The sequence below is a fragment of the Cavia porcellus genome, unplaced genomic scaffold, assembly GCF_034190915.1.
Source record: "Cavia porcellus strain 051 isolate PalLab524CR breed Dunkin Hartley unplaced genomic scaffold, mCavPor4.1 scaffold_2, whole genome shotgun sequence".
In the NCBI taxonomy this organism is placed as follows: domain Eukaryota; kingdom Metazoa; phylum Chordata; class Mammalia; order Rodentia; family Caviidae; genus Cavia; species Cavia porcellus.
Genome location: NW_026947485.1, coordinates 131,740,274 through 131,768,220, shown reverse-complemented (window position 1 = coordinate 131,768,220; position 27,947 = coordinate 131,740,274). Strand labels below are relative to the sequence as shown.

Below are 27,947 nucleotides of genomic sequence, written 5' to 3'. Positions count from 1 at the left end.
AACTCCCACAGCAGGAACGCACAGGTGCTATCAGAGCTGGGGCCTGAAGGAAAGCCATGTGGCTTGTGGTACAGAATGAGAAAAAAAATCTAACAACTAAATGAACTAACATTATTGATATCTATACTATACCATGTGCAATGCTTATTTCTGGAGATACCAAGATACAGATCCATTTAGCAGGTTAAGATAAATTTTAGCCAACCATAACGCTTCATCAACTCTATGACTCAGATTTTCTCATTTTTAAGCATCTTTGGAAGTGATGGATGTCCTGACTATTGACAATATTTATTTCTCCTTGTACAATGGTACATAAAATATGTGTACTGAAAGAGAAGAAGTATAGTAAACATTTGTGAAATACTGTGAAACATTACTACCAAGGAGGAGAAACAACACTTAAAATTTATTGTGTAGATTACAGTGAACTATAGGAAGTTTTTAGTGGGAAAGTAACAGGAAAGATCATGATATCCATTTTTCTCTTCCTTTTCCTTTTCCTCAATGATCTCCTTCCCTTGTATTCAATGAACATTTACTGAGCTCATTCTATAGGCCAAGTTCCCTGTTCAAAGAGCTTCGGAATTCAAGGATGAAAAGAAATCATGAAATCAATCAATTGGATTTAACTCACATTTATAGAATAGCTCAAGTAATAGAATGCATATTTCTCTCCAGTTCACAGGGAACATTTGTCAAGATAGATCATATTCTATACCATAAAAAGCGTGACAAATTTGAGAAAATAGATCTAATACAAAGTATGTTCTTAGATCAATGAAATTTGACTAGAAATCAATAAGAGAAAGATAGTTGGAAAATCCCCAAGACTAAACTATATAGCTCTAAATTCTACGTGGTTCAAAGAAGATATTTCAAGAAGTTAAAAGCACTTGGAACTAAACCAAGCTGAAAATACAGTCTATCAAAATTTGTAGGGTGCTGGAAAGCAATGTTTTGAAAAAAATACCCAGATTCTAGCCTCATGGAACTTAAAAACTAGATGAAGAGATTCACCAATGACACAGTAAATAGAAAAATGTGAAAAGAAGCAAAATAAATGATGAGAACTGTGTTGAATTGTCAAGGGCATCTGACTTCTCTTTGGTGATGTGGTCAGGAAAATGACGCCTAAATTGAAATCTGATTGTTGCCAGATGAAAGAGTTTTCCAGACTGAGAAAATAGCATGTGAAGGAGAAAACTACTTCTATCTGTGGAAATGAAAGATGAATGTGGTAAAAATAACAGATAGTAGAGGTGTGAGATATTTGGAAGGGCAAATGGGGGTGGATCACATTGCGTCCTACAGACCTCAGAAAGTGTCCAGAGAAGCCATGTAGGGACTCTTAAGCAGAGAATATAGGATATGATTTGTGTGTAGAGACAAAGCCCTGGGACAACAGAAGAGACATCTGGGTCCTGGTTCAGGTGTTTCTAAGAATTACAGCAGAGACAGATATTTGAGCCCCCAAGCCAGGCTGCCAGTGGAGCATCTGAGGAATCTGGTTTTGTGTTGCCAAGGGGCTTGACTGAACATGTGAGTATCAGGCTATGGATGGGGATGTAGCCCATTAATTCTGCAAAGACAGTGTGTTGTCACATAGCCATGGGAGGCATTGGTCTAGAGCACACTGGTCCACCCAGTTGGGTTTAGAACTCACAGCCAGTTGTAGCATTGTGCCACTCAACACCCCTCCGATGCTGCCCTTCAGCTGCTAATGCTGATGAAGCAAGGAGGGAGAAGTAGGTGATGGTTTGCTCCCTCAAGCAAAGGCAGGCATCCAGATGCAGCAGTTACAGTAGTAACTCCTTCCCTGACTGCAGTTTGGGTAGAAAAGCAGGTGCACCCTCCTGTGGCTTCCCAAGGAACTGGGTGCAGAAGAGCCAGTATCTCAGAACACCTCAAATAGGCTTATTAATCTCCTGTTGGAACAAATGGAAAGCAGTCTAGACTAGCAGAGCTACAGGAAGATGAGGCACAGCATTGCACAGCATCAAGAGGAAAATGAATCCAAGACCCCCAATAAAGACCTGAGGAATAATGAGAAAGATGGGCATTTCAGTATGGACCACACTGTATTTTAAAAGCCCTCAATTAAACTATATTCACAATACTTACTCAACTTTAGCTAAGTGCTGGATCAAAATAATCTCTTAACTATTTTGCATTATTTTATTTTACTTTTAAAAAGTGGAACATACTTGTAGCAATGGCAAATTGCTAAAGCATTCGTAAGTTAAAGAGTGATCTAAGTAAATCAGAGCCAAACCAGAAAGGGAACCTACTCTGACTCTTCAGAATGCTAGGCTCAGTGGTACCTCTGTCCCCTTGTGCACACTTGGAAATGAACCAGGAGAATTTGAACTGAGAGATGAAAAGGAGAAGGTACTGCATAGAATTCAGACAGCCAGAGTCACAAGAAGTAAGATGTGGAAGCCAGCAAAGGCATAGTGCCATTGCAAATTTAAAATGCTAGTGGGACAAGAGTGTGGGGAAGATGAGAAACACAATTCTTGAAGTGCGAATGGTGGGTAGAGGCAAAGATCATACAGATTCTTGTCTAGCACGGGAGAGAAAGAAACAGGAAAAGAGATTAGCAAAGTGGCCACTTGTGTGCTTTCTTCCTTGATATGAGCTACCTCATAACTGTGTGTCAGGGGGGAAGTGGTAGCAGTTAATGATAGAAGAAGAGTCTTCATAATAGTTTAGGCATGGTGGAAATTCAGGCTGGAAGACAGATCTATGTATTAGAGAACCAGGAGTCCTGACATCCAAAGGCAGGAGGAGATAAAGTCCCAGTTTAAAGTCCACTTAGTGGACTGCCCTTCCTCAGTCTTTTTTTTTCTATTTAGTTCATCAGGTGATAGGTGTTAAAGATGGGTTTTATTCCCTTGGTGGTAACCCCTCTGTAAGAGCACACATGAGATTATTGAACCTGATTAGAGATTGGTGGAATGAAAAGGATTTGAGGTATATCTTATAAGTAATACTGACAGGATCTAGAGCACTTTAAAAATTTTAAGACAAATGGGTGAAAATATAATTTTCAGAATTAGCAGGAGTTTTATAGTACTCATTAAAATTATATGATCTTCCTCATCAATTTCATGAGTCCCCAAAGTTTCAGGACAACAAGTGATATTTAGATTACAGCCAACTTTTGCAAGAGTGTTCTTCAAGACTCAAACCTTAAATGCCAGTTGAGTATACATTTTCTCCCATAAAGAGCAGTGAAATGAACTTTAAAACTTTGACACACTTCTTCCAGATATTTAATGAAACTGTAAAAATAAAACTTGATTTTTGTTTTTGGAGATTGTGTCTGTACCTGTGATGCTGAATAGACAACAGAATTGGTACCATTGCAGAGTGACTTCAGTTCATTAAATTTTAATTATGCCTCAGCGAAAGTACAAAGTATGCCAGTTCTAGATATCAGGTCAGCCAAAAATAGTCAAAACCATGAATTTATGACTGCTTGAATTTTATTACACACTCATTCTTTTGATGATGTCCTGAAGGATGATGAAATCACTCAAAATGTTAGAATACTGTGCAGAATATACAGGGTGCTCGGAAAAGTACTGGTCAATCCTCAGAACCTATACTGATTTAAAAAAAAAACCAAACCATTATAGTTGGGATCTAAAATGTCTGCCCCAAAGTTCCTGTATTCACAAGATAGGGATTTGTAAGGTTACTTTGTATCCTGAAGGTTCTCATTTTTATCAGTCCATTAATCCATTGATTGATGCGATCACAATTTTATGGCATTAGTAGGGGCTGGCGGAAACAGGAGATGGGGACTCTGAAGGAAGTAGATCCCTGGAGTGTGAACTTGGGGACTCTATCAGGTGCCCAGAAGCTTTCTTCCTGGCTTTTCCCTGCTCTCTCTGCTTCTCAGGCGCCATGAGATGGGCAGCTTTGCTCCACTATGGCCTTCTGCCATGAAGCTTCTCCCGCACCAGGCCTAAAGGCAATGGAATCGACCATGGACTAAAACCTCTGATACCATGAGCCAGGGCAAAGCTTTCTTCCTTTACATTGTTTTTTCTGATATTTTGTCACATCAATGTAACCTAACACATCCTCTTGGAGAGTGACTGCTTTGCAAGACATATTTTTAAATGCTGATTTATCTGGTCCTATGTTTGAAAAGATAAATGTAGAAGTTTTTGTCTTTTCAAATTACATATAATTAAGCTTGGAGGAAGCATGAAGGCAAGTAAAAGAAATATATCTGGGTGGTATTGGTAGAAAAAAGATTTCCTTTCTAGTCATTATCTCTCTGTCACACACACACACACACACACACACACACACACACACACACACTGCTTGTTCCATGGTTCCTACTTGGTTCTGAAAGAATATTTACTTTAAAAAGTGACTTAAAATCACTTAAATCAAATTGGTGATTAGAAATGTAGTTCACATGTAAAACTTCATTGGAATTAGATCAACCTCAGACAATGTATAACAAAGCGAACAAAAACAAAGAAAACAAACAAAAAACTCTCTTTAGCCAAAGGGACCCAAAGGACTCTCCTTCAAATGTGGAGTGGAGCAGCAGCTTGTAAAACTGTGCTCCCTTACGATTTTAGAAATTGAATTCTACTGATCTTTAACTCAATCAGATTAATTTAATACAAAATGAAGACTTTATTGAAAGGATTCTGGGTGGCATACAGAAGTACAGAAATACCTCCAAGCCCTTCGGATGACATCAATAAATTTTTACAACTAAAGAGTCTTTTATGCTTTGCCTTTCATTTCTTTTCTATTAATTTCATTCTCTTGCCAATTTTCCACAATGAGAACTTGGGCATTAAATCAGGGGACCACATCTGTCCTTCCAATGGTGGGGCCATAAAGAAAAAGAACAAAGGTAGTTTCCTTCAGCAGGATGCCCCTGGGCAAGGACTCATTGGTTTGGCTTTGGTCATCATTCTTGGTCCAGTCACTATGGCCAGAGAATGGAGATGGTACATTCATCACAGACTGAGACTAAAGAATGTGACTATTCATGTATCAAGAGAGAAGATGATGTATTGAATAAGACAAAAGAAAATAAACACAGGCTCTTAGAGACATTCCAAAGGATAACTATTTTGGGCAGTGTGTTTATGTTAAATATTTAACAAACATTTAAACATCTCATTCCCAAGTGTGTCATGTCTCTTATAATCTAAGTTTACAACCGATTTCCCAGTTGCTTTTGTTTCTAATAACAATCAAAATTATTTAAGGCTTCTTCCTAATTATTTTTTCCATTTGTTAAATCTCAGTACAGTTTAGCATTTGTGGGAGACACTGTACTCAGCATCTCTTCCGACCTCTTTTGGAAATCCTCCCACTACTGCAGTCTGGTAGGCAAGCACTTTATTTTATAGCCTCTTTGCTTGTGGGTTCTAGATGTGCTTTAGGCTCTGCCAAACAGAAGCCCTGGTGGGAGACTCAAATTTGGAAATGAGTTCATTGAGGAGCGAAGCAGGGCTGGAGGGTGTTCATTTTGCTGGGACAGATTGTAGTATCCTTGATGTGGTTCTGGAGTGAGAAACTGAGGCAGCAGCTGCCCAATTTGGCACGTGGCTTCTGGATCACAGCAAGAGATGCACTTCATTGGTGGCTACATTATGCACTGAGGCTTTGGGATGTGTTTCTGGAGCTCGATCTAGTGTGTTTTTTCAAACCTTCTCAATGATTACATAAGTCATAGAATAGGCTGTAATAAATCCCTTTGTTATTAGTATCTTGAATAAATTATGTTTCCTGCAATTGAACCCTGGCTGATAAAAAATAGGAATTAGTTTTTAAAACAGCATTTTTAATAATTGCTTTATTTTTCTTAATAATTGCATAGACACAGAATACAGGGTGAGTTTGGTATCATTTGTTGCCTTTGGTGGAGAGGTTAATTACAAGATTATCAGACTTCCTGATACATGATGGGTTGGATTCACAGGGAAACCTTTGTTATTCAACTTGCCTGGGCTGACTTTGACACTTCAGATCCATCCTGTAACATTCTCACAGCTTTTCTGTGCCCTTGGACTGACTAGCAGTAATGGCCTTCAATACTTTTAGGGTAAGTTGTCTTTTTGACCAAGTTCTTTGGGTCAATTAATGAGTATTTATTTTAGCTTCCAAGTGTATCACATGCTCGGTCTTTTCATTATGTCTTGGAAAGTGACACCATACCTTACATATTTCTAGAATACTATGGGCACACCTGAATTATAGAGTGTCTGTACTTCCATCCCTCTTTAGGTTAGCATTCACCTTACGAAGTGTCCTAGCTTACACAATACTCCTATCTTTGGATTGTCTTTCTCCTTAGAGTGTAAACAGTAATATTTATTAAGCCCATAGTGTACACTGACTACCTGAGGATTTATAGATCAAACACCACAAATAGAATGGCCTCTCTGAGGCATTCTCTGCACTAAATATCCATGTTTTAACCTCTAAGTTTGTGAGTCTCGAGTTCTCCATTGGTAAGAGAATGTAAGGGAATGACCTAGACAGCTGTCAATAACCACAGTGAAGTTCAGGCTCTGTTTCTCTTTTCTCCTCTATCTGCATCATCTCCAGGAGTGCTTCCAGGATCCAGAACTGTGCTGATGTTGCCCTGTTTTGTAGCCTGACCCTTAGAGATACACAAATTCTGTTTTCTGCTTAAAGTGTAGAAAAGCTTCTTTCAGTGTAGTAGTAAAATTTTTTTTAAAAAAAGAAAATTTCCTATAAAGTTTATCATCTATCTCTGTATCTATCTCTATTCAAGAACTACAGTATAGACTTCCTCTGAGTGGAATTCAGAAATCTTTTCTTTTTAAACAAGCTTCTTAAATTATTCTGACATTATTTTGGTTGCATTTACTGATTGCATCTGCATCTATGAATACATTACTGATTACAAGAAAAAGAAGTGAAAACACTCCACTAGTGTGCGTATTTTATTTAGCAGTGGATTTAAAAGGGATTAAATGAAATGAATACTATAAATTTTTACTTTTTATGATTTTGCTATTTTCACCTTTCAGGATGGAATCTGTCACACAGATTCTATTAAATTTAGCAACTTACCACTAGGACTAGAAGCCCAAGGAGAAAAACAAATCCAATATAATTTACAGAAAAAGTCCTGAATTTTCACTAATTTAGCGCAGTTTAGTTCTAACATCTTTGGCTGATTCAGTCTGTCTCTCTCCCTCCTCTCGGTCCGTGTCAGTGGAGAGGTGGGTAGTGGAAATGAAACAAAGATGTTCACATTTCTGCCCCTAGGCAGCCTTGGATTGGCCCTGCTTTGGAGCCGGTCAGTACTGTGGGTCTCCCTGGCCGCTCTGGTGTGAGGCCCTTCTCTGCACCGGCCCTGACTCCTCCAGGCTTACTCTGACCCCTGCCCTAAGAGTTCTGCCTCTTCTTTTGCTTCTCTCCTTCACTTTGGGCTTCTATCATGCCTGTGTCATCTTCTCTATCTATAAAGGATCTGTCCCTCCTCCAACTCCCCTTTCATTGTTTTTTTACCAGGGGGTTCAAATCCAGTCACAAGTTTCCTTATCTGCCATGATTCTGTCTTCCTCCTAACTTTGGTATCAGTCCTTTTGGAAACCAGAAAATGAGTCATTATCCTTAAGTGAAAATTTCCAGCTAGCATTAATTTCTCATTAACATCTTCTTTGGGTAACAGTCACATTTTCAGCTCAATTAAGAATCAAATCTTTTGCCCGGCATGGTGTCAGAAGCCTGTAATCTCTACCTCAGGAGGCCGAGACAGAGGATCACCATGAGTTCAAGGCCGGCGTAGGCTACATAATGAGCTCAAGGTCAGCCTGAAGTACATAGCAAGACCCTGTCTCAAAAAACAAAACACAAAACAAAACAATTTGTTTGTAGCTTCCTTTCTGTAATTTCTTTAACACTCATCCATCTGTTATTTTCCTGATGTGTTTAACCATCCCAATCTGACGGTTTCATCTAGGTAGTTTATCCACTCACACATACTGGCAAGGAGGTAAAGGTATGGATTTGGGGCAGACTCTTGAGAATGGCTGCCTAGTCCTCTGTGGAGATGAAGTCTCAGCTCGGAAGGAGCCGAATAAGACCAGATGAGGGCTCAAGACGTGCTTTCAGCCCCCAGGTCTTGGAATTACTGCAGGCTTGGGTTACTGTGCACCCTTTAATTTAATTCCTAAGTTACATCCCCTCCAGTTTTAGAGCTAGTGTTTCTTTGACTCAAAGGTCCTCTGAACATTCCTTAGACAACTTTATAAGTGGCCTAATAGGTTCGCCTGCAGCTGCTTGTAAACACAGAAGGCCAGGATTCCTGATCCTCGGGGTGGCGTCGAGACCACCTCTTCTTCACTTGCTTCGATTTAGTTCAAATCCACACCCCTAAGGAAGGGTTAGGAAGGGGAAAAGGGGATTTGGGGGAGATAAGGCCAGGCAGGTAGCCTGATGTTTGAGACTACCTGAACAATTTCTTCGGTTATCACAGTCTAATTTTCCAATAGACTGCAGGCATTCCTAGAAGCACATTGTTTACCTAAACCAACCTCTGTCAGCCTCACAGTGCTCTGTACTGAACACATATGGATGTGCACAAATGACAGTTTCCGGAGACTGGGCTGAACCTTCCCTCTACAGCCGCTCCCAGGTAACCATGAGAAACGCCATAAGGTTCAGAGTTTCATAGCCAAGCTCTGTACTTCCGGGTTCCCGTTGCTCAGGCGGGCCAACTGCCCTCAGCTCATTTGCAGATGTCACAAGACGGACAGAGTGCCACTCCAATGAGCGTCGAGCCGTTGCAGGCTGAGTCCAACGGGCTTGAGGGACCCCTAGGCTGGGTGGCCCAGGAAGCCCTGGTCTCCGGGTGCCTAACTGAACCTGTGTCCTCTGCGCGCTCTAAGTGCCTGCTGTGTTAGCGGCTAAACAAAGCACGTTAAAAGACACGCGGGGGGAGGGGAAGGAGGAGTGGGGAGGGGTGAGGCACAGAGCGAGAACCCGCTTCCTAAGGGGGTGCGCCCGCGCCTGGCCCCTCAGATCCGCCCGCAACCTCCAGGCTGCGGGCGCTCGTTTCACACCCTGTGCCCGGGACCCTGGCCCCGGCGCCGGGCCGCGCCCCAGGCTTCCCCTCCGCCCGCTCCGAGGCCTCACTTTCACTTTCGGTCCCGCACGGCCAGGCGGGCGGCGGCGGAGCGAGGGTGAGCGGCGCGGCGCGGCGCGGGTCCCAGGTGCGCACAGCCCGCTCCTGTGCGCCCCGACTTGGTGCGCCTGCGGGTCGGGGCGCGGGGAAGGGGAGGCGCGCGGGGAGGGAAACGCGGGGATCGGATGGCGGCACGGAGGGGCCGCGCGTGGCCGGCGCCGCCCCGCGTCCCTCCCTCCGCGCCCCGCCTCGCCTGGCGGGGCTGCAGACCGCGGGGGGCGGCTGGGCGCTGGCCTGAGGGGGCGCAGCTCCCCGGAGTCGCCCCGGGGGCCCCGACTTCAGGGCGGGGCTGACTTCGGGGCCGGGGCTGGGGGTGCTGGGAGATCCCGGGCCACGTGCGACCTAAAGGTCCATTTTCTCCGCGCTGCTTTTGGGGTTCTTGCCGGCGATTCTGTGCCCTCTGCTCCCCGATTCTTGCAGAGTTTCGTTCGGGAAAGCGCTTCTGCTTGAGCAAAAGAAAAGTTTCTGGTTTAGGCCACTCACTAGCCGGGGAGGCCTGGGGTTAATTTGTAGGAGGCAGGGGAAAACGCACATTTCCATTTAGGGCTGCGTGCAGGTTCTTTGTGTAGACCTGGTTCAAAAAAGAAATGCTGCTTTCCGTTAATCAGGATGTGGTCAGCAACTGAAAACAATATTTTTCAAAAAACTGGCACGTCGCCATTACCCCCAAGGACGCGGAAGTGTGCTGAGAAGTGGCCCGTTTTCAGGTGGGCCTAAATAGAAAACTGGCTTTGTTTTTTTTTTTTAAATTCAAATTAAAAGTTATTTTCAGTGCTTTTTAATTCACTTCGTTGTTCAGAAAATTTTGCATTGTTGCTAGACCATCTCTAAAAAGAGAGGCAAGAAATAGCTGAACTTTTTTGGGACGTGGGAAAAGGTAAGTGTGACCAAGAGCATCCCGAGGAAGATTCACTGAGGACACTGACTGTGAACGGTAGTTCAGTGAGATGTCAAAAAGGAAAATCCTTTGTAAGACTTTGAAATAATACAGTCAGGTCTGAGAAAGTACTTTAAAACCTGTACCTCTGTGGTATCAACCTGTATTCAACTGCCTGCCTGAAATTTCCTTTTAGATGTCTGGAAGGTATCATGAATTAAACATTTTAAAAATGAATTTAAAATTCTGTCTCTCCCTTTAAAATCTGTTTTTTCTGGCCCTCTCCATCTCCACAAGGTACCCCCCCCCCAACTGCCAGATTTCATTCTAGAAAAGGTAGCAGTGTCTGATGATAGGTTCTCTCCCTCACCCGCCTCTTCCGGTCCACCTTCCTGTCAGGCACTGAGTCCCTCCTCAGAGCCCCACAGCCACCCGCGCCCCAGGGCACTAGCCTACCTTCGCTAGTTGGAACTAACTTGCTGTTTTCTACCCTCCAACAGCCAGAGCCATTTTATTGAAATGTAAATTGGATCCTAAAGACAGTCCTAAACCCTTCTAGTGGGTTCTCATGATCCTTAGGATTCCTCTCTAATCCTTAACATGCCAGCAGGGTGTGTGTGTCTTGATTCCTGCCCATCTCTCCAGGTGCCACCCTCTCCCCATGCAGCATTTGCTTTTTTTTTTTTTTTTTTTAAATAAGTTAAATAAAGTTAAATTTCTCAAGGTCACATAGTAAGAGGATGAGCAAGAATTCAAATGCAGGTTTTCTCTCTTGTCTGTATATAATTATGTATGCATGTGGAAGAGAGAGACAGACACACAGACACACAGAGAAGCAGATGGAGAGAACCTCCACATTGTAAAAAAAATAGTTCTTAAATAAAACAGTGTAGTTGTGATAACATGCAAAGGAAGAATGAGCAGTGCACCATGGGGATTGAGAAGTAAGAGAAAGGTTTAAGAGAACTTGGCCAGGTATGAATGTGAGAGTTTGTAACAACATGGGCTGCAGTCACACTTACATTCTCCTTAGCGTCACCTTGGTTAAGTTACATGGATGTTTCTTTCAGTTTCGCCTCATCAAAAATGGGAATTATAGCCTATTGGAAAGGCATGACACACCTGTACTGTGCCTGTGACTCTGTAGGTGCACAGTAAATATTCTTTCTATCTTTGATTCTGTCCTTTTAGGTATTAATTGGAGTATAACTTAAAGAAAAATCACACTTTTCTTGGGAAGGGGCTACATGTACTGCTTGTGAGAACCCTTGATTTGAGTTACATTCATCTTGGAGATTTAATAAAACTTGATCCTTAGAGAACACTCAGAACTGTGAAATGCTTTGTTTGAAACTTACCATTAGAAGCAAAGCCAGTTGCGAAGAGCTTATGTTTCAAGGGAGGAGCTAAACACACTGGACTATGATCACAGATTGTCAGTAATTACAAGGGAATTTCATCTGTGAAATAATTCCTAGAACTCAGGTTTCATTAAGTTCTTTTCATGTGCGAGATGTAGTTCTAGGTGCTGTGGGGAATACAGTGATGCATATATTCTTTTCTCAAGCAGTTTACAGTGCAGTAGAAAGATATTGCAAGTGCATCAATAATAGTATTACAAGTCAGGGCATAATAAGGCATGTTGAGAAGAACATAGAAAGTGTAAGTTACAAAGGAAGGAATTCATTACAGCTTGGAATATTCAAAGAATAGTTCCCAGAGACGCTTCCTTTGAATTGGATCTTGAAAGACTGGGGCAAGTTGTTGTAGAGAGAACCCCTGAGGAATGATATGGATAGAGAGAAGTCCTGGGGACTTTTGGAGAAAAACCAAAGTCCTTAGTGAGTCCTAGGATGCATATGGGTGGGAAATATTTAAGATACAACTGTAGCGTGGGTTTCCTAGACTGTAGGACATAAAGGCCTTTGGTTGCTTGGCTAAGGAGGGGTGAGGGTGGGATTTGAAAAACTATATTTTAGGGAAATTGCTCCATTTGATGACTTAGAGGAAACTGCATCTCAATGATTCAGTCTCAAACATTTGGTGAATGCCTGTGATGTACCACATCAATAAGACATGATCTTTGCCTTGAGGAGCTTTTAATTTAACAAAGAGAAACAGGCATGTAAAAATTAAGTCCACTAAAAGGTTACAGGTTTGAAGATAGACTGTGCAGGATTCAGTGGAACACTAAATGGAATGGATGAAAATGGTTGTGGCCAATTGTAAAATTCTTCTTGTTAAATCAGTACAATGTAGGCAATTTTCTTTTAGGAAAGACCTAGTATTTTCAGAAGTTTGCATCATTTTGTCCATTTATAGGTGAATACATTCTGACATTTAGGCTATCTATATTGCAGTCCATTTTGGCTTTCTGGACTGAAAATCTCCTTGAGATAACACCATATTCTCTTTAACCTCATTATGGATTAAACCTTGCAAAGCCTGTGATGTGGGGCCCCAGCACCCAACTCCTTCAGCAGCCTAATGAGCCTTTCTGTCACCTCAGGCCCTTGGGATTTTGAGAGCTTCCATTGGACCACTGGAGGACCCCCAGGGTACTCACATGCTTGAACCTGCCCTGCTCACAGAACTCTATTCTTGAAGCAAGAGCCTTACTCAGTAAGGCACTGCTGCCAGAAGTTCCAGATCGAAACGGTACACAAGTTACATTTGCTTTCTGGTCCCCAGCTTCAAGGGAAGTTCATTTTGTCCCTGCCCCCAGAATTCTACCTGAAGAGGTAGAGGCAGAAACGCTTTATCATATTGGTATTTAAAGATGAATCTTCTACTCTGAATTACTCCACTTTGCCATGGATAGGGAGTGAGTGCTGAGGGTAGGGTGCACATCAGGTGTTGCTTTGGGATAGTGTCCTGACACCCAGGGTGTAGGAGTTAAAGCCAGATTTGACAAGGATTATGATGGGAACTCTCAACCCTGGCTTCCCAGTAGAATCTCTGCGATGTTAAAAGTGATTTATTGACCTTATCGCCATAGGTTTCAGTTTAATTATTGTCCATAAGGATCTAGGCATCAGGAATTTGGGAAACTTCTGATATGTGCTAGAGCTAAGAACCACTGACATCTTAGAAAGAGAAAGTCGTGTGTACTACAATCCTTTCAAGAGATCCACAATGTAGGATAGTCTGAATGTCCATGAGTCAAAGGAATTGGAGGGAATTAGAACAAATTACCTGAGCTCACCTAATAGGAGTCCCTCCTTGCCAGCATTTGTTAGGGAACAGTGTTTGTATGTGAAAAAAGAATTATGCTTGATTCTCAGAGCATACATTTCCAACTCTTTGAAAATGCACATTGGTTTTGTGTGCCTTATCCTTTAACATGCAGTGCAACATACGGTCCGCTGTATGTTACGTCAGTGTGCTTAGAGCATTACCTTGAAATTATTTCCCTCCTTCCCTTGATAATAACCATTCTCCCTCAATTCCTTGGAGGTTCCCTTGTCTCCACTTCCGTTGTCCTCTTTCTTCCTTGTGCTTTAGTTCCTCCCCTGGTTACCCCACCTGAAATACTTTCAAGGCCCCTCTTCCTTTCCAAATCAGCTTGTCCTTCCAGCCACACACACACAGAGGCTGGTCTTAGGTGAGGCACCCTGCGGAGTCCCTGCAAGCCGAATCACTGGCTGTGAAAATAGCATTCCATTCTTCCCAGTACTACCTTTTAATATTATTCCTACAGTCCTCTACCTTCCTATACCATGTTTTATTATTTGTGCATAAATGTTTTCTGTCCTCCTAGAGTTTGAAGTTCTGAAGTGTGGTACCCATGTCCTGTGTTATATTCCATACGATGCTCAGCACACAGTCTCCTTGTAGCAGGCTTGACTATATCTGTTTGTTGAGAGAGAGTGCTGGTGGTTCATCAGTTTGTCACAATTATTGTGAAAATCACCATGAACTCTTTTAAGTCACTCTTAGATAAATAAATACTAAACTAATTTTTGACACGACAGTTTGACAAAGGTATTTGCTTTTCTGCCCTCCTCACTGCTCAGCATCTTCCTGTGCTTTGGAAATTCTCTCCTTTGTGAGGCTTGGTAGTAATCAAATCCTGTCTCCCACCATGGAAGCTGAGAGGCTCACCCTGCATTGCTTCTTCTGCCCACCTCCTTGGTACTGTGGACACTTCACCTCAGTTCAGACGTGAGACTTCACATGGGTCTGAAGCTCAAAAAAATGATGTCAAGTTGCAAGGGCAATGGAGACCTCACTCCACTGGAGATTACAGCGATGCCAGCCCCTGGTTTCGGGGCAGTGGACAACTTCTGCTGAGGTCCAGAGCTGCTGAGATTCTTCGATCAAGTTCTCCCCGATGCGCTTGATGCCTCCCATCTTTGCCTGCTTTATGAACCTAGTTTCCCCAAATCCCTGCAACTCTGGCATCATTATTGAACTGCCTGATGTCCTCGAGTAATTTCTCTTTTGCCTTCATCAACTAGAACTTGTTCTACTGCATTTGACCAAGAACCCAGGCTGCTAGCATTAAACACTGATAGACAAGTGATGTCTAGGTGTTAATATTGGTACTGATCATTATGTTCTTTGCTGATTAATAACATAAGGAAGGTAATTTTATTTTCAGGAAGATACCTAATATTTTGGAAGTTTGCATCTTTATCTGTTAATGCTGGGTAGGTAAATTCTGACATAGACATTTGATAGCACTTTAATGACTTTTTATTTTGCTTTTATACATTTGTGGTTCTAGGCAGTTTTGGCAGGAAGATGGTGCCTCTGGCCCTCAAGTGGCCACTTGCAAGAATGTCATTTCTACTGTCCTCTCTACTGGCTCTCTTAGCTGTGTCAACTCCTTCATGGTGTCAGAACAGTGACACTACATCTCCAAAGGCTAGCAATGGAGCTCCATTTCCTTGGAGCAAGATGCGACTTCCTGAGCATGTCATCCCAGTTCATTATGATCTCATGATCCATGCGAACCTCAGCACGCTGACTTTCCAGGGCACCACAGAAATCCAAGTCACAGCCAGCCAGCCCACCAGTGCCATTATCCTGCATAGTCACAACCTGCAAATTTCCAAAGCCACCCTCAGGAAAGGAGTAGGACAGGGGCCATCTGAAGAAACACTGAGGGTCCTGGAATATCACCCTCATGAACAAGTTGCTTTTTTAGCTGTTGAACCTCTCCTCGTTGGACTTCCATATACAGTCGTCATTGACTATGCTGGCAATCTGTCCTTGACTTTCCATGGATTCTATAAGAGCACCTACAGAACCAAGAATGGGGAAGAAAGGTAACTGAAACATTTTAAGTTTCAAGTGCTACCCATATTATATTATTTCATACTGCTTGTTTTTAAAACTCTCTTTAGTTTTGGTTTTTGCATTTTCTTTATAATGTTAAAAATGATCAGTGTTTTTTTCTTTGCTTTTTTAAATCTTGTTTTTCATTCTATACTAACCAGGTTTTCTTTCCTCCAGTTCTGTCAGACAACTATTTTTTTATTGAATTAGATTTGAGGCATATTAAATAGTTCTAATTTTTGCTATGCATTAGTTTCCTGGAATTGTGATAACAAAGTACCACAAACTGTGTCCTTTAAAACAAAACAAAACAAAACAAAAGACAAACATAAAACAGATACTATGCCAGCATGGTGTTGCTATAATCCTAGCATTCTGGCAGGCTCAGGAAGGGGGGTTACAAGTTCCGCCATCAACTTAACAACTTGGTAGGACTCTGTCTAAAAACAAAAATGAATAAAATTTTAAAAGAGCTGGGGAAATAGTGAAGCGCAAAGGTACCGGGTTCAGTCTCCAGTACCATGAAAAGTGGGTGAGGGAGGATATATTTTCTCACAGTTTTGGAGACTAGAAATCTGAAGTCGAAGTGTTAGCACACCTAGGCCTTTCTGACTCTGGATTTAATTCTTGCCTCTTCGTAGCATCTAGTGGTGGCCATTTGACCCTGAAACTCCTTACTGGTTGATTGACCACTCCCCTGTGTTTCCGTGTCCAGATTTTCATCTTTCTATCAGAGTGCCATATTGAGGACTTGAGCTTAGCACTCAGTCTCTTAAAATGAGTTCTGGTGAAGGTGTGAAGGTTTAAATAAGAGACAAGTACTATGGTTTTGTGGGAGTCCAAGAAGGTCAAAACTGTCAAGGAGCTAAGACAAAGACTTTTCTGGACAGCCAGTATTTATTGGATTTCATAGCAGGGTGTGCGTAGAGAAGTGCAGGGCACATCTGAGGTAAAAACTCATGAAAATGAGCAGGCCTTGAGAAGTTGGAACAAAGGCAGTAGACACTGCCAATTCAGAGAACTGTTTGATCTCGCTGGTTGGCAGTTTTGGTGTTCTTGAATCCTTTCAGTGAGAGCTTTATCTTGTCTACAGAGTCTGTGAGTCCAAAGAGCAACCTAACCCTTACACAGTCTGGTCCTCAACTGTGCCAGACATATTGGTTAAGGCCCAGCCTGAGGGCCTCATCTTTACTCTATTTCATCCACATAGTTGTCCTATTTCCAAAAAAGAAAGCTAGGGAAGTTAAGGACATTAAAATACCGTTTGAGGGGACACAGTTCACCCCATACAGCCCATTAGAAGGAATATTTTCAATTAAAACCTTTTTAAAGAGATTTCCATTGTCTTGTTCTGGTCATGTTTTAAGGAGAAAATACATATTTTTTCTAAGGAGAAGATGAATTTGAGAAATTTTATGCTAAATTTTAACATTAAAATTTCTTATATTGTACTGATTTGATATTTTATCAAGGTAAGAAGTCAGATGCTACAAATAGAATTTATAAAAAGTAAATTTTATGACAAAGCCCCACAAATAACCATTACTTCTACTTCAGGGTAACATTCCCTTCAGATTTGGCTCCATGTTTGCATGTTATTTATCCATTTTCTGTTTTACAAGGGAGTTTTAAAAATTTTTAATATCCTGGAAAGACGTTTTATGTCAACGGCTATCACTATGTATGACTTTACTCGTTTTATTAAAATGTATGTTTATATATTAATTTATGTAACTGGTTTCCCGTGTGTGGAAATGGTGTCCAACTTTTCAATATCAGAAATAATTTGATGAACATTCTTGTAAATCATTTTTTATAATCCCTAGAAATAAAATTGGTAAGTCAAAGAATCTACAAACTTCTGATAACCCTTGCTGATTTCACCCCAAATCAGTGCTGTGTATTAGCGTGGCACCGCCCTTATTTGTGCCAGTTTCATCAGTTAAGTTGAGAAACTGTTGATATGTTTGTTAGTGGATTTTTATTGTGTAAATTGCCTGTTCATGTCCATTGTCTAAGATTCCACGAGATCATTAACTATTTTCTTACTAGTGTTTTAAGAATACACTGGTTTTCAGGCGATTAACTCTTCCTCACATATTTTTCTAGCCATTGTCTCAGTGGCTTATTTGTCTTTTAACAGATGATACTCGTTTTTGTCATATAAAATACTTTTTCTTTTAGGTTTTAAAAATACTCGGTAATTAAATCCATCAGTCATATATTACGTTCAGAAATTAAGACACAAGTGAACACTGATTCTGGAGTCTCCAGTGCATCATGTTGAATTTTAGTTTCCTTTCTGTGATTACAGGGTGCTTGCATCCACACAGTTTGAACCGATTGCAGCTAGGATGGCCTTTCCCTGTTTTGATGAACCTGCCTTCAAAGCGAGTTTCTCCATCAGGCTCAGAAGGGAGCCGAGGCACGTGGCCATCTCCAACATGCCACTGGTGAGTCTGAAGTGTGTGCCCAATCACAGGGAAGTCTGGGAATTCTCTTTGGCTCTCACTACACCCAGAACAGTTAATATCCAGTTGATTTGGTTTGTTTTATTGCCTCACAGATAGTTGCTAACTTTTCTGTTTCATTTCTAGCCTATGCATGTGCTTGTGTTAAAGGAAAGTATATTTATAGCTTAAAAAAATAATAAAAACTTACCCCTAAAAATTTCCAGGTTTCAAGATGAATGACATTCTAGGTGATTAACACTAATGGGAGGGAAATTGAGTAAGGACCTCAGGTTTGCCCTTCACAAAACACTTTTAAAAATCTTTCTTTGTTTTATTTTAAAGGGAAAAAAACACAGGAAAACAAACAAACAAAGGAAATATATAACAACAACAACAACAACAAAACTTAAAACAATAAGCAATATAGAATTTCAAGACAAGATGATAGGAATTTAACAATGGTTGTTACATTGCATATTGTTATCTTCAAACAAGTTGCTCAGATTACAAGACATAGGTATGCAAATTGATCAAAGAATACGAGCACTAACAATATCTTAGCCATCCTATATTTATATATTTTTTTCCTTTTCCTTTCCTTCTTTGATCCTTTACCCCTTCCCAGTTGTTCTTTCCCTTTGAGTAATTCCTTTCCCTTTCACAGTATCTTTCCTACCTTTTGGATCTTAGTCTTTCAGTTTCTTATTCTAGGGAGACAATATGTTGTTTATACAGGCAAGTCTGACTTATTTTGCTTAGGAGTGTGGTCTCAAATTGATCCATTTACCTAAAAACACTCAAATTTATCCATCTTTACAGTTGAGTAGTACTCCATTGTATAAAAATACCACATCTTTTTTTATTCATTCCTTGGTTGGTGGGCATACGGGGTGTTTCCAAGATCTGGCTGTTACAATTTGTGCTGCTATAAGCAGGGGTGCACGTATATTGCTGTGGTATGATTTTTTTAGTTCTTCTGGGAAAATACCTAGAAGGGGAATAGCTAGGGCAAATAGGACTTCCAATCTCAGTTTTTTGAGGAATCTCCACACTGATTTCCATAGTGTGGCACCAGTCTACACTCCCTCCAACAGTGTAGAAAGTTGCTTTTTCCTTAAGCCCCTTCAGCATTTATTATTGGTAGATTTCATGATGTTGGCCATTATTTCTGGAGTGAAATATAATCTCGGTGTTGTTTTAATTTGCATTTCTTGACTGACCAATGATGTTGAACATTTTTTCATATATTTGCCATCTGTATTTCTTCATCTGAAAAACTGTGTATTCATCTCAGATGCCCGTTTTTGGATTGGGTCTTTAAATGCTTTATACATTCTAGATAGACATCCTTTGTCTGAGGGATAGTTGGAAAAAAATTTTTCCCAATCTGTGGGCTTTTTTTTTTTTTTTCACTCTGTGATTTCTTTTCATTCTTACTTCCTTATGTGATCTTTTAAGATTTTAAAGAGAACACTTTGTCAAATAAGGCCCGGTATATAGACTTTTTTTTTTTTGGTAATTTCCATGTAGTGTATTCTACTAGGAATAATAACTATACAATTTATATTGCAAAATTGGGCAGACAGAAGAAAGAAAAATGATCATTTCAGAGACCATCATGATGCTGAATTTTAAATAATAACAGGTCTCTCTCTTAAAAGAAACTGGTATTGTCCAATTTCGAAGCAGGTGTGGACAGTATCCCCTTTGATTTTTAAAAGTGGTGAGATGACTAGGGTAAAGGGAACAAATTACTCATTAGTGTCATTATCCCACTATGTGGTGGCTCACATAGCACCAGCAGGTCAGTCCTGCAGCTGTTGTGTGTCAACCCCGCAAGAGCATGTTTTGTCAGAGAAGTTCACTGTGGATGAGTAGGAGTGTAATAAGGTTTTCCCAGAGTCCTAAAGGGTGTCCAGCTTCATCCCCTTGATGGCCAAGGGAAGTTATGTGGAAGACACTGAGCCCCACATGCCAACGTCTCAACCTTAAAACCCTTACCCACCTTTGAATACCTTAGGGATCCCTTCCTTAAATAAAATTATGGGCCCTTATAAGGACTGTCCTCTATTAAAAGTGCTCTTTTGTAAATCTATCAGTTAAGAAGTTTGGTCCTTGTTCCCCACTCTGTATGTATCTTAGTTACTTTTCTCATTACTGAGACAAAATACCGGGCACCCAAAGTTAAAGGAGGAAAGGTTTGTTTACCTCACAGTTTGTAGAGGTTTCAATTCATACTAAGCTAACTCCCAGGCAGGGAGGCATGACAGAGGGCGGTGGTTCATGACAGTGAAAGACAGCAAAAGCAACAAGAGCAAAAAGGGGAGAGAACAAGCCTCTTTCCCTTACACTGTGTTCAGGCCATCTGCCACAGGGCAGATGTAGCACTCACACCTTCTCTGTGCCTCCCCTTTTACAGACTGAGGATGTTTAACAAAGTGAGGACCCTGGCCCCCTGTGAGTTACTTAGTTAAGCTTCTAAACGTCTCAAGTTGACACAAGGAATCAACCACTGCAACACCCTAGGGCATAAACAGCCTCCCTAGGGCGTATCCTCTACACCCTAGGATGTAGACCTGCTGAGTTACTACTTAAACTTCTAAACTTTGCAAATTGTGTGAACAATTACAGTAGGAGAAGACAAAAAAGCAATTATGCTACTTTCCTCATATAAATTTGACATAAAGAATATGCTTGCTAGATTAACTAATGGTCAGTTTAGAACATCCTCCTGTGGTAAAGGAGAATTGGAGGGGAAGATGCTATGTTATTGAGTCTCCTGTAGAAGTTTGTCATGCTGGCTTTCCTGTTATGAACTCAGCTGTTGTCATCATTAGAGGAGCACAGGCCCCTGTTGTCTGTGAGGGCAGCTGAGGTTCTTTTCAGGGGAGCTCTGGTCCTTACCTTGAGCATCACTTCTTGGCTCCAGTGCAGATCCCTCAGCCTGCTGGCATAGATCCTTCTCCCTGCTGGCGCAGATATTCTAGATTCCATCACTGACCTTTGGGCCTTCCCAGTGCAGATCCTTGATACAAACTTGCATGAGATTTTGTGCCTCCAGTTGGACTTATGGAGGATTTTGCCATGAGTTCTAGGACTTCAGCTGAACTTGAGCAGGACCTGGCCCTCAGCTGTATTTTTTCAGATCTCTAGGGTATGAATGGATCTCTTGCACTCCTGTGCATTTGGCTTTTGGGTGAATATTATAAAATAATCCTATTAATCAAGTGTTCTGTATTAATTGTATCCCCTTGAAAACCCTGACTCTGTAATATGTTTTTTCAAATTATAATCATTTCCCCCAAGCGATAGTATGACATCATACTCTGCAATAGAAGTGCCATTCTCTGAGTATCACAAATCTAGAAGAATAAAGAATAAAGGAACCAGTATGGGGTGGAGATATACAAGAGGCAAGATTAAGAAGGAAATCTGTAGGTTTGCAGAGAAATGGCAATAAGTTCTGGAAACTCCATAAAGGAACTGACTATAGTCTAAATCCTGGTATCCAGCATCCATGTGTTGAGAATAGGAAAATCTTTACTATAGCCTTGCCAGCTGGACATGAAAGCCTGTCACTGGCAGAATATAATGGGAGTAGCCTGACTTCTGGTTGCAGATAAGGAGCTGAGAGGGAAAGGGCTAGGAAATCAAATACTGTACTGTGTGTGTGTCATTGGAACTTCAAAGTGTTCAGGCAGTGAGTAGGAACGAATCATACTCAAATTTGAATTAGTATGCTGGAAATTTTGGTGGAGATTATATACAAGATATTTCAAAAGAAAAGACAGTTCAGAATTTTTAAGTATATATATATATATATATATATATATATATATATTCTTTAAGTGTATGTAGAAAATCAGTTTAAATGACCGAAAGTAGGCACCACAGCTGTTGACAGTGGCTATTATGGAGAAGAGTAGGGGCACAGAAATAGAGATGAGCATGGGGTTATACAGAAAGCCTGGCATTTAACTTGTCCAAAATCTCACTCCAACACTTACTGTTTCTGAGGCGTCAGATGTTCCCTGTGGGGAACATCTTAGACTGTGTCCTCATCAACCCTACTGTATTCACACAGCCACTCTTTGAATGTCCTGGATGCCAGGGAAGCAAGTCTGAGTTTGGAAGAACCTGCAGATCAGATCAGATCAGACCAGATGCTGGTTACTTTCAGTTGTAGAGGAAAACAGTAGCTCTTTTTAGGTGGTGCATGATTGATATATTTGTCCAGTGTGGAGTATGCTAGACATCACATTTCCAATTAATTAATTCTCAAACTTGAATTTAAGGACAAGCAGAACATGTTTGTGCAAATGCAGCAATCTCAGGTTTGCTTTGTCCTGTCAATGTTACCAATCCACATGTGATACATATGAGTCAGTTTGCAATCATCTGAATTACTTAAAAGAACTCAGCAGTTCAACTTTCTGAATATACTAAAAACCACTGGATTTCATACTTTATAAAGAGGTGAATTTTGTGGTATGTGAATTATATAGTTCAATTAAGAAAAAAGAGTGCCAAGGGGTTAGCTCAGCAGCACAAGCGCCTGCCTGGCCAGTGCAAGGTTGTGAGTTCGATCCCAGGTACCAAAAAACAATAAGTGTAATATAAAGAAAAAAAGAAATTGATCAAATGGCTTAACCCTAGTATCTAAATTACAGTCAGGTGTTAGCAAAATTTAAAAGTAATTATGGAAATGTCATACCACATGCATTCAGTATCATGTTGGGAAATTAGGGAAATGATTCGTTATAATATGTTTGGTGTAGTTGAATAATTAGATTACTTGGTAATTCGAGTTACTCTGCTTTTAGATGAATTCTGTGCCTATTGCCGAAGGACTGATAGAAGACCAGTTTGATGTCACTGTGAAGATGAGCACCTACCTGGTAGCCTTCATTATTTCAGATTTTGAGTCTGTCAGCAAGATGACCAAGAATGGAGTCAAGGTGATCCATGACTCACAGGGTGACCAATTCATTCTGGTTTTCCTGAGTTGTCCGGAAGTTGCCCTGGGAACCCTCTACCCTGGGAACCCTTTATCCCTCAGCAACACAGGAGTGTTGGTAGCCCACTGATCAGAGATGCTCATTTTTACAGCGAGTTTTAATACCAAAAATATGAAGTGAGCTCGGCTTGCTTGAGTCGCGTTCTGCCTGGCTCCACCACTAACTGGCTCTGACTTTGTTCCTACAGCGGTTTCTAAGCTTGCTTCTGGTTATTACTTGCTGCAGCCTGGAAGAACACATTGAAGACTGAGCAGGGGATGTTTGGCTGTATGTGAAAAAGAAATAAGATAAAGCCCCTGGACTGGAGTAGCAAAAGGCTTTGTGGGGAGAATATTTGGGCCAGGGAATTTTGAATACTGGAGAGAAACTCTTTATTCAGCGATCTTTAGCCTCTGATCTGGGATCTAGGGCATAATGGATAACCTATGTATTTGGGGCTGTATGTCATATCCCCAAATGTAAATATGCTTTGTTTTGAACAGAGGAAGGAATTCATTATTGTGAAGATATTCTATGTTTGTGCTGGTTTTCACCGAGGCCTGAATAACCAAGGCTTCTGTGATGAATTGGTTTTTGCTCTTCAAGTGCTGTGACTTCTTTACTTATCTGGGGATTTGAGAGTGGTGTTTGAGTGTTACATGAAAGAACCTTCTAAATTCAGCAGTAAAATTATTAGCAATTATTTTGGTCGCCTTTTGGAATCTTTTGTAAATGATTATTTTCATATTGTTTAATCTACATAATTTTTTTAGGTATTCTGTTTCTTAAAAACAGAGTAAACATATATTTTATGTTCTTTGGTGGTTGTGGTCATTAGAGATTTTGTGTATCTGATTTCATTTGACTCTTGCTCGTGGGATCCTGTTTCTTTGCGTATACTGTGAATTACATTTGTGAGCTTGTGGCCTCAGTCAAAGTAGATTCTTGCAGAGGATTTGTATTTGTTGCTGCGGGATGATTGAGATTAGCTGTCAGTGCAGGAACCACTTTACATGAAATTATTGGCTTTAGGTTTTTGGATTGCCTAGTCAGTGTGACTTTAGCTTCTAAACATGATGAGGATTAACTTTTAGCTACAAATTCTCTAAGAAAATTTTCCTATTCTCCTTTATACAATACCAAGGTTTGAATCGACTGGGCTTTTGTTTTTTGTTTGTTTTGTTTTGTTTTATTTGTAGTTTCTCAGTGTGTGGGATAGTGATTTCTAATTTACTTTTAACTAAGGGTATGCTCTGCAACATTTGGTTTTATGTACTTCTTGGACTTCCCAGCTGGGCTGGACCTGCATTCATCCTTTATTCCTCAAGTTGTTCAGTGCTCTGAGCTCTGTCCACCTGGGTTGTACTAGGGCCCACAGGACAGGAGCTGGCCATAGTGCCTGGCTGACTTTGGAGAGTTTACCACTTCCCTTTTGGCCTCTATGTCTGTCTATTTTTTGCCACTTTAAAAACACATGTAAGAAAACAATTTTTGTATATATTATGCAGCAGTGATGGTGGCTTGTAGAAGTAATCAGCATTAATATAAATATGGAATTCCTTATTGTGCTCTTTAATGTTGACAACCACACCCATCAGTCTGAAGCCAGCAGTGTCAGTGTTTGCTGTGGTTGTGTGGAGAAGCCACTGTGATATTTGACTATCTTTCCATGCCTTTCTCTTCAGGTCTCTGTGTATGCCGTGCCAGATAAGATAAACCAAGCAGCTTATGCCCTGGATGCGGCTGTGACTCTTCTAGAATTTTACGAAGATTATTTCAGTATACCATATCCTTTGCCCAAACAAGGTAGAGATCTTGCTCAGCTATGACAAGGTAGCATTTGATGACCTCAGTCAGGGATGAAACCCCTATATTTGGTGCTTCCCCATGATTTTCCCAGCTGCCTCCCAGCAAGTGTCAAAGGACTGGCACTTCTGAGAATCTTTTCCTCTCTCATCTGAACTTTCAGTGCTAATCAAAGCAGATCTCCATTTAGCTCCTACGGCACGGGGCCTGGGGACTGTTTTGTCTTCTGATCTTATTAGCTAGGCAGACAGCAGAGGGCAGGAGCAGCATTTTTATTTTATTTTATTTTTTTACCACCGCCACATGCTTGTCAAGGACATGGAAGGTGTTTCATCAGTTTTTTAAGTGAATAAATTTATACTGTGTAAGATAATCTGCATTTTCCTTCTTATAGAGCCTTTTAAACTATCTTATTTGAGTTTTTAAATATACGTGTGTATTGGGCATCCAAAAAAGAGATTACTGAGATAATTATTCAGATTTTTTTAGCCCTGCTACTCAAGATCTGAGAGCTAGAAATGCTCGCTAGAGACCTGAGGCGTAAGTTTGAGTGGGTCTCATTGTTAGGAAAATGACCGAGTCACGGAAGCCCTTTTTCACACTGGAGAAGGATTTTCCTAGCTGCAGCTTCATTGTGCTGCACGGGCTGTGTAGCTTGTCTTTTGGTCCTGATACCCATCCACTCTGATGCTTATTGTGCCTCGGTGAACATGTGGCTTTGACCCTGGTAATATATTGTGTTACTTTTTCCCCTAGATCTTGCTGCTATTCCTGACTTTCAGTCTGGTGCCATGGAAAACTGGGGCCTGACAACATATAGAGAATCCTCTCTGTTGTTTGATCCTAAAAAGTCTTCTGCATCCAGCAAGCTTGGCATCACAATGACTGTGTCCCATGAACTTGCTCACCAGGTACACAAGCTCAATCACACTTTTAAAAATGGTAGTTGAATGTTTATGTTGCTTTTGTGGGATAAATTAGATGATTCATATGGTTTTGTTTACTCTTCTGTCACTCCTGAGACAAAATACCCAACATCCAAAGTTAAAGAGGAAAAGGCTCATTGAGCTCACAGTTCATGGGGGTTTCAGTCCATAATTGGCTGGCTCCAGGGCAGGGAGGCATGGCAGATGGACACTGCAGAGGAGAAACGGTTCATGGTGGGCAGTAGGGAACAAGACAAGCAAAAGACTAGACAAGCCTCTTTCTGTCCCTTAAGTTATATCCAATATATTGCAGTTAGGTGGTGTGAAACTAATCAGTGGACTAATTTAGTAATAGTTACTCACCCTTAATCCTAGCACCCCCAATCCTGTCATTGCATCATGAATCGATCACACTGGATTCAGCCAGCTCTGAAAAAGCCTCACCTATGGCTGCATAAGTCTTTGGGGGACATCTATACATAAGCCATCACACATATATTTATAGTATTTTTTTCTCATAGCAAAATTACTCATTCAAAGCACTTACTTTCATATTTTATAATGTATGTTGGAAAGTGTTCATTTTTACTTTGAAAATGTTTGCTCTAAAATATGTTCACATTGATGCACTGACATTAGACATTTGAAAATGTTCCTGCCTGATTGTGTTGTGTTTTTTAATGCAAAAGATAACCCAGGCTGCATATAATTGAATAACCTGAGATATATTTCCTTTCAGTGGTTTGGGAACCTGGTTACTATGGAATGGTGGAATGATCTTTGGTTAAATGAGGGATTTGCTAAGTTTATGGAGTTTGTGTCTGTCAGTGTGACCCATCCTGAACTGAAAGTTGTAAGTTGCTATTTATGTTTTCACGTTTTAGATCAATGTGTTGTTTTCATCAATGTAGCTGGAGAAGATTATCTAATTTTTGTATAGAATTGCGTTAATAATTTTCTTGGGAGTTTAGCTATGAATTAGATTACAAAATTTCTAGTGAGCTTCCATGATACATCATGAAGACTTAAAACTTGGGTGTGAATCTATGGCTGCTATAAAGTAAGAGTTAAGTGGTATCTTCTCTTAATATCAAGAAACAGAAATAATGTGAACCTAAATGTTTCGGGTTGCTTTTCTAACCTTCAGGTTGCTTACTGCTGAAGTATTGGGTATAGTTTTCTATTATCTCAATAAAACCCTACTTGGCAAATCAGTTAAATTATGCTTAAGGTTACAGACTGTATTTGCGTGGACACATAAATCACAAGTTTAATTCTTTGGGACTCATGTTTATTGTAAGCATCATATTTTAAGCTTCAGATAATTGCATAAAAGATTAAAAATAAAATTATTTTAGGTAAAAACAACCAGTGATTTACTAAACTATAATTTTTTATTAGTACATACTTATTGGTTTCCATTTTACCTATTTATACCTGTAATTTAGTAATGCACAGTTATAATTCTAAAGTTCATATTATTATTATATTACAACTGGTCATAAATGTTTTCCTGTGTTTCCAAATAATGTTTAATAATATCAGTGATTATAGATGCTTATTATTCAACTGAGTTAATGTGTCAAATGAAGAAAGTTAGGGATGGACTTTATTCTCCTTTTTTTCTTTCATTGCATTATTTTAAAGCTAAATCTTTGCTTGAAATACTGTAGTACAAATGTTGAATGGAAATGTCAAAATCATTATGCATTTTATTTTCCTGTTTCATTGCTGTTTAGTTGTAGGAGTAGTGATTTTGTTTTTAAGTTAATATAAAATTTCTCTTGTTCTAAATTTATAAGTATTTGAAGAGGAATAAAATCTAAAATGCTTACCTGAAATTATTTTTTGTATGTTCTTTAGACAGCATAGTAATTTTGTTTTATTTCATAAAAACTAGCATTATGTGGCACAGGCATTGAAAGTGTAGACCTGTCGCCCAGGTCAATCAAATCATCGTCTTTTCCTACTTTTTCCTAATGGGTCACAGGTGCTGTTTTCTCTTCTTTTTGCTGTCTCATTAGGAAGATTATTTCTTTGGCAAATGTTTTAATGTGATGGAGGTTGATGCATTAAATTCTTCACACCCTGTGTCTACACCTGTGGAGAATCCCGCTCAGATTCGGGAAATGTTTGATGATGTTTCTTATGAAAAGGTAACAGTAGACTGTGAGGGCACATTTATTTACTGGGGTGGAGAGATATTATGGGGATGGGCATAGGGGTAGTTTTGACTTCATCAGGAACAATCAGATTGAATGCCTCCTGTCTTGACCTGTACTAGCTGGTATGAGCTCTTTTATACAAGTTTCACCTACAATCCTAAAGATTATATTATAGTAAATTCTTTATTTGCTCTTTGTTGGGTTAAAAATTCATGATCTTATGCCCTTT

The 27,947-nt window shown here is 40.3% G+C and overlaps 1 protein-coding gene across 4 annotated transcripts in view; it reads left to right on the top strand.

The window, feature by feature from the left end:
• The first annotated feature begins 9,047 nt into the window (after window positions 1–9,047).
• Window positions 9,048–27,947, top strand: part of Erap1 (endoplasmic reticulum aminopeptidase 1) — a 30,670-nt gene continuing 11,770 nt past the window's right edge. The window contains exons 1-9 of one of the 4 annotated variants that reach the window (XM_063245388.1): window positions 9,052–9,209; window positions 12,598–12,746; window positions 14,818–15,361; window positions 17,686–17,824; window positions 22,648–22,782; window positions 24,507–24,627; window positions 25,384–25,538; window positions 26,293–26,406; window positions 27,578–27,709. In XM_063245388.1, coding sequence (XP_063101458.1) covers window positions 14,835–15,361; window positions 17,686–17,824; window positions 22,648–22,782; window positions 24,507–24,627; window positions 25,384–25,538; window positions 26,293–26,406; window positions 27,578–27,709 — 1,323 coding nt within the window. In that variant the 5' untranslated portion in view covers window positions 9,052–9,209; window positions 12,598–12,746; window positions 14,818–14,834. Of the gene's footprint in view, window positions 9,240–12,597; window positions 12,747–14,817; window positions 15,362–17,685; window positions 17,825–22,647; window positions 22,783–24,506; window positions 24,628–25,383; window positions 25,539–26,292; window positions 26,407–27,577; window positions 27,710–27,947 lie in introns of those variants that run through there. The other 3 variants (XM_063245386.1, XM_063245389.1, XM_063245390.1) reach the window with 3 other exon arrangements.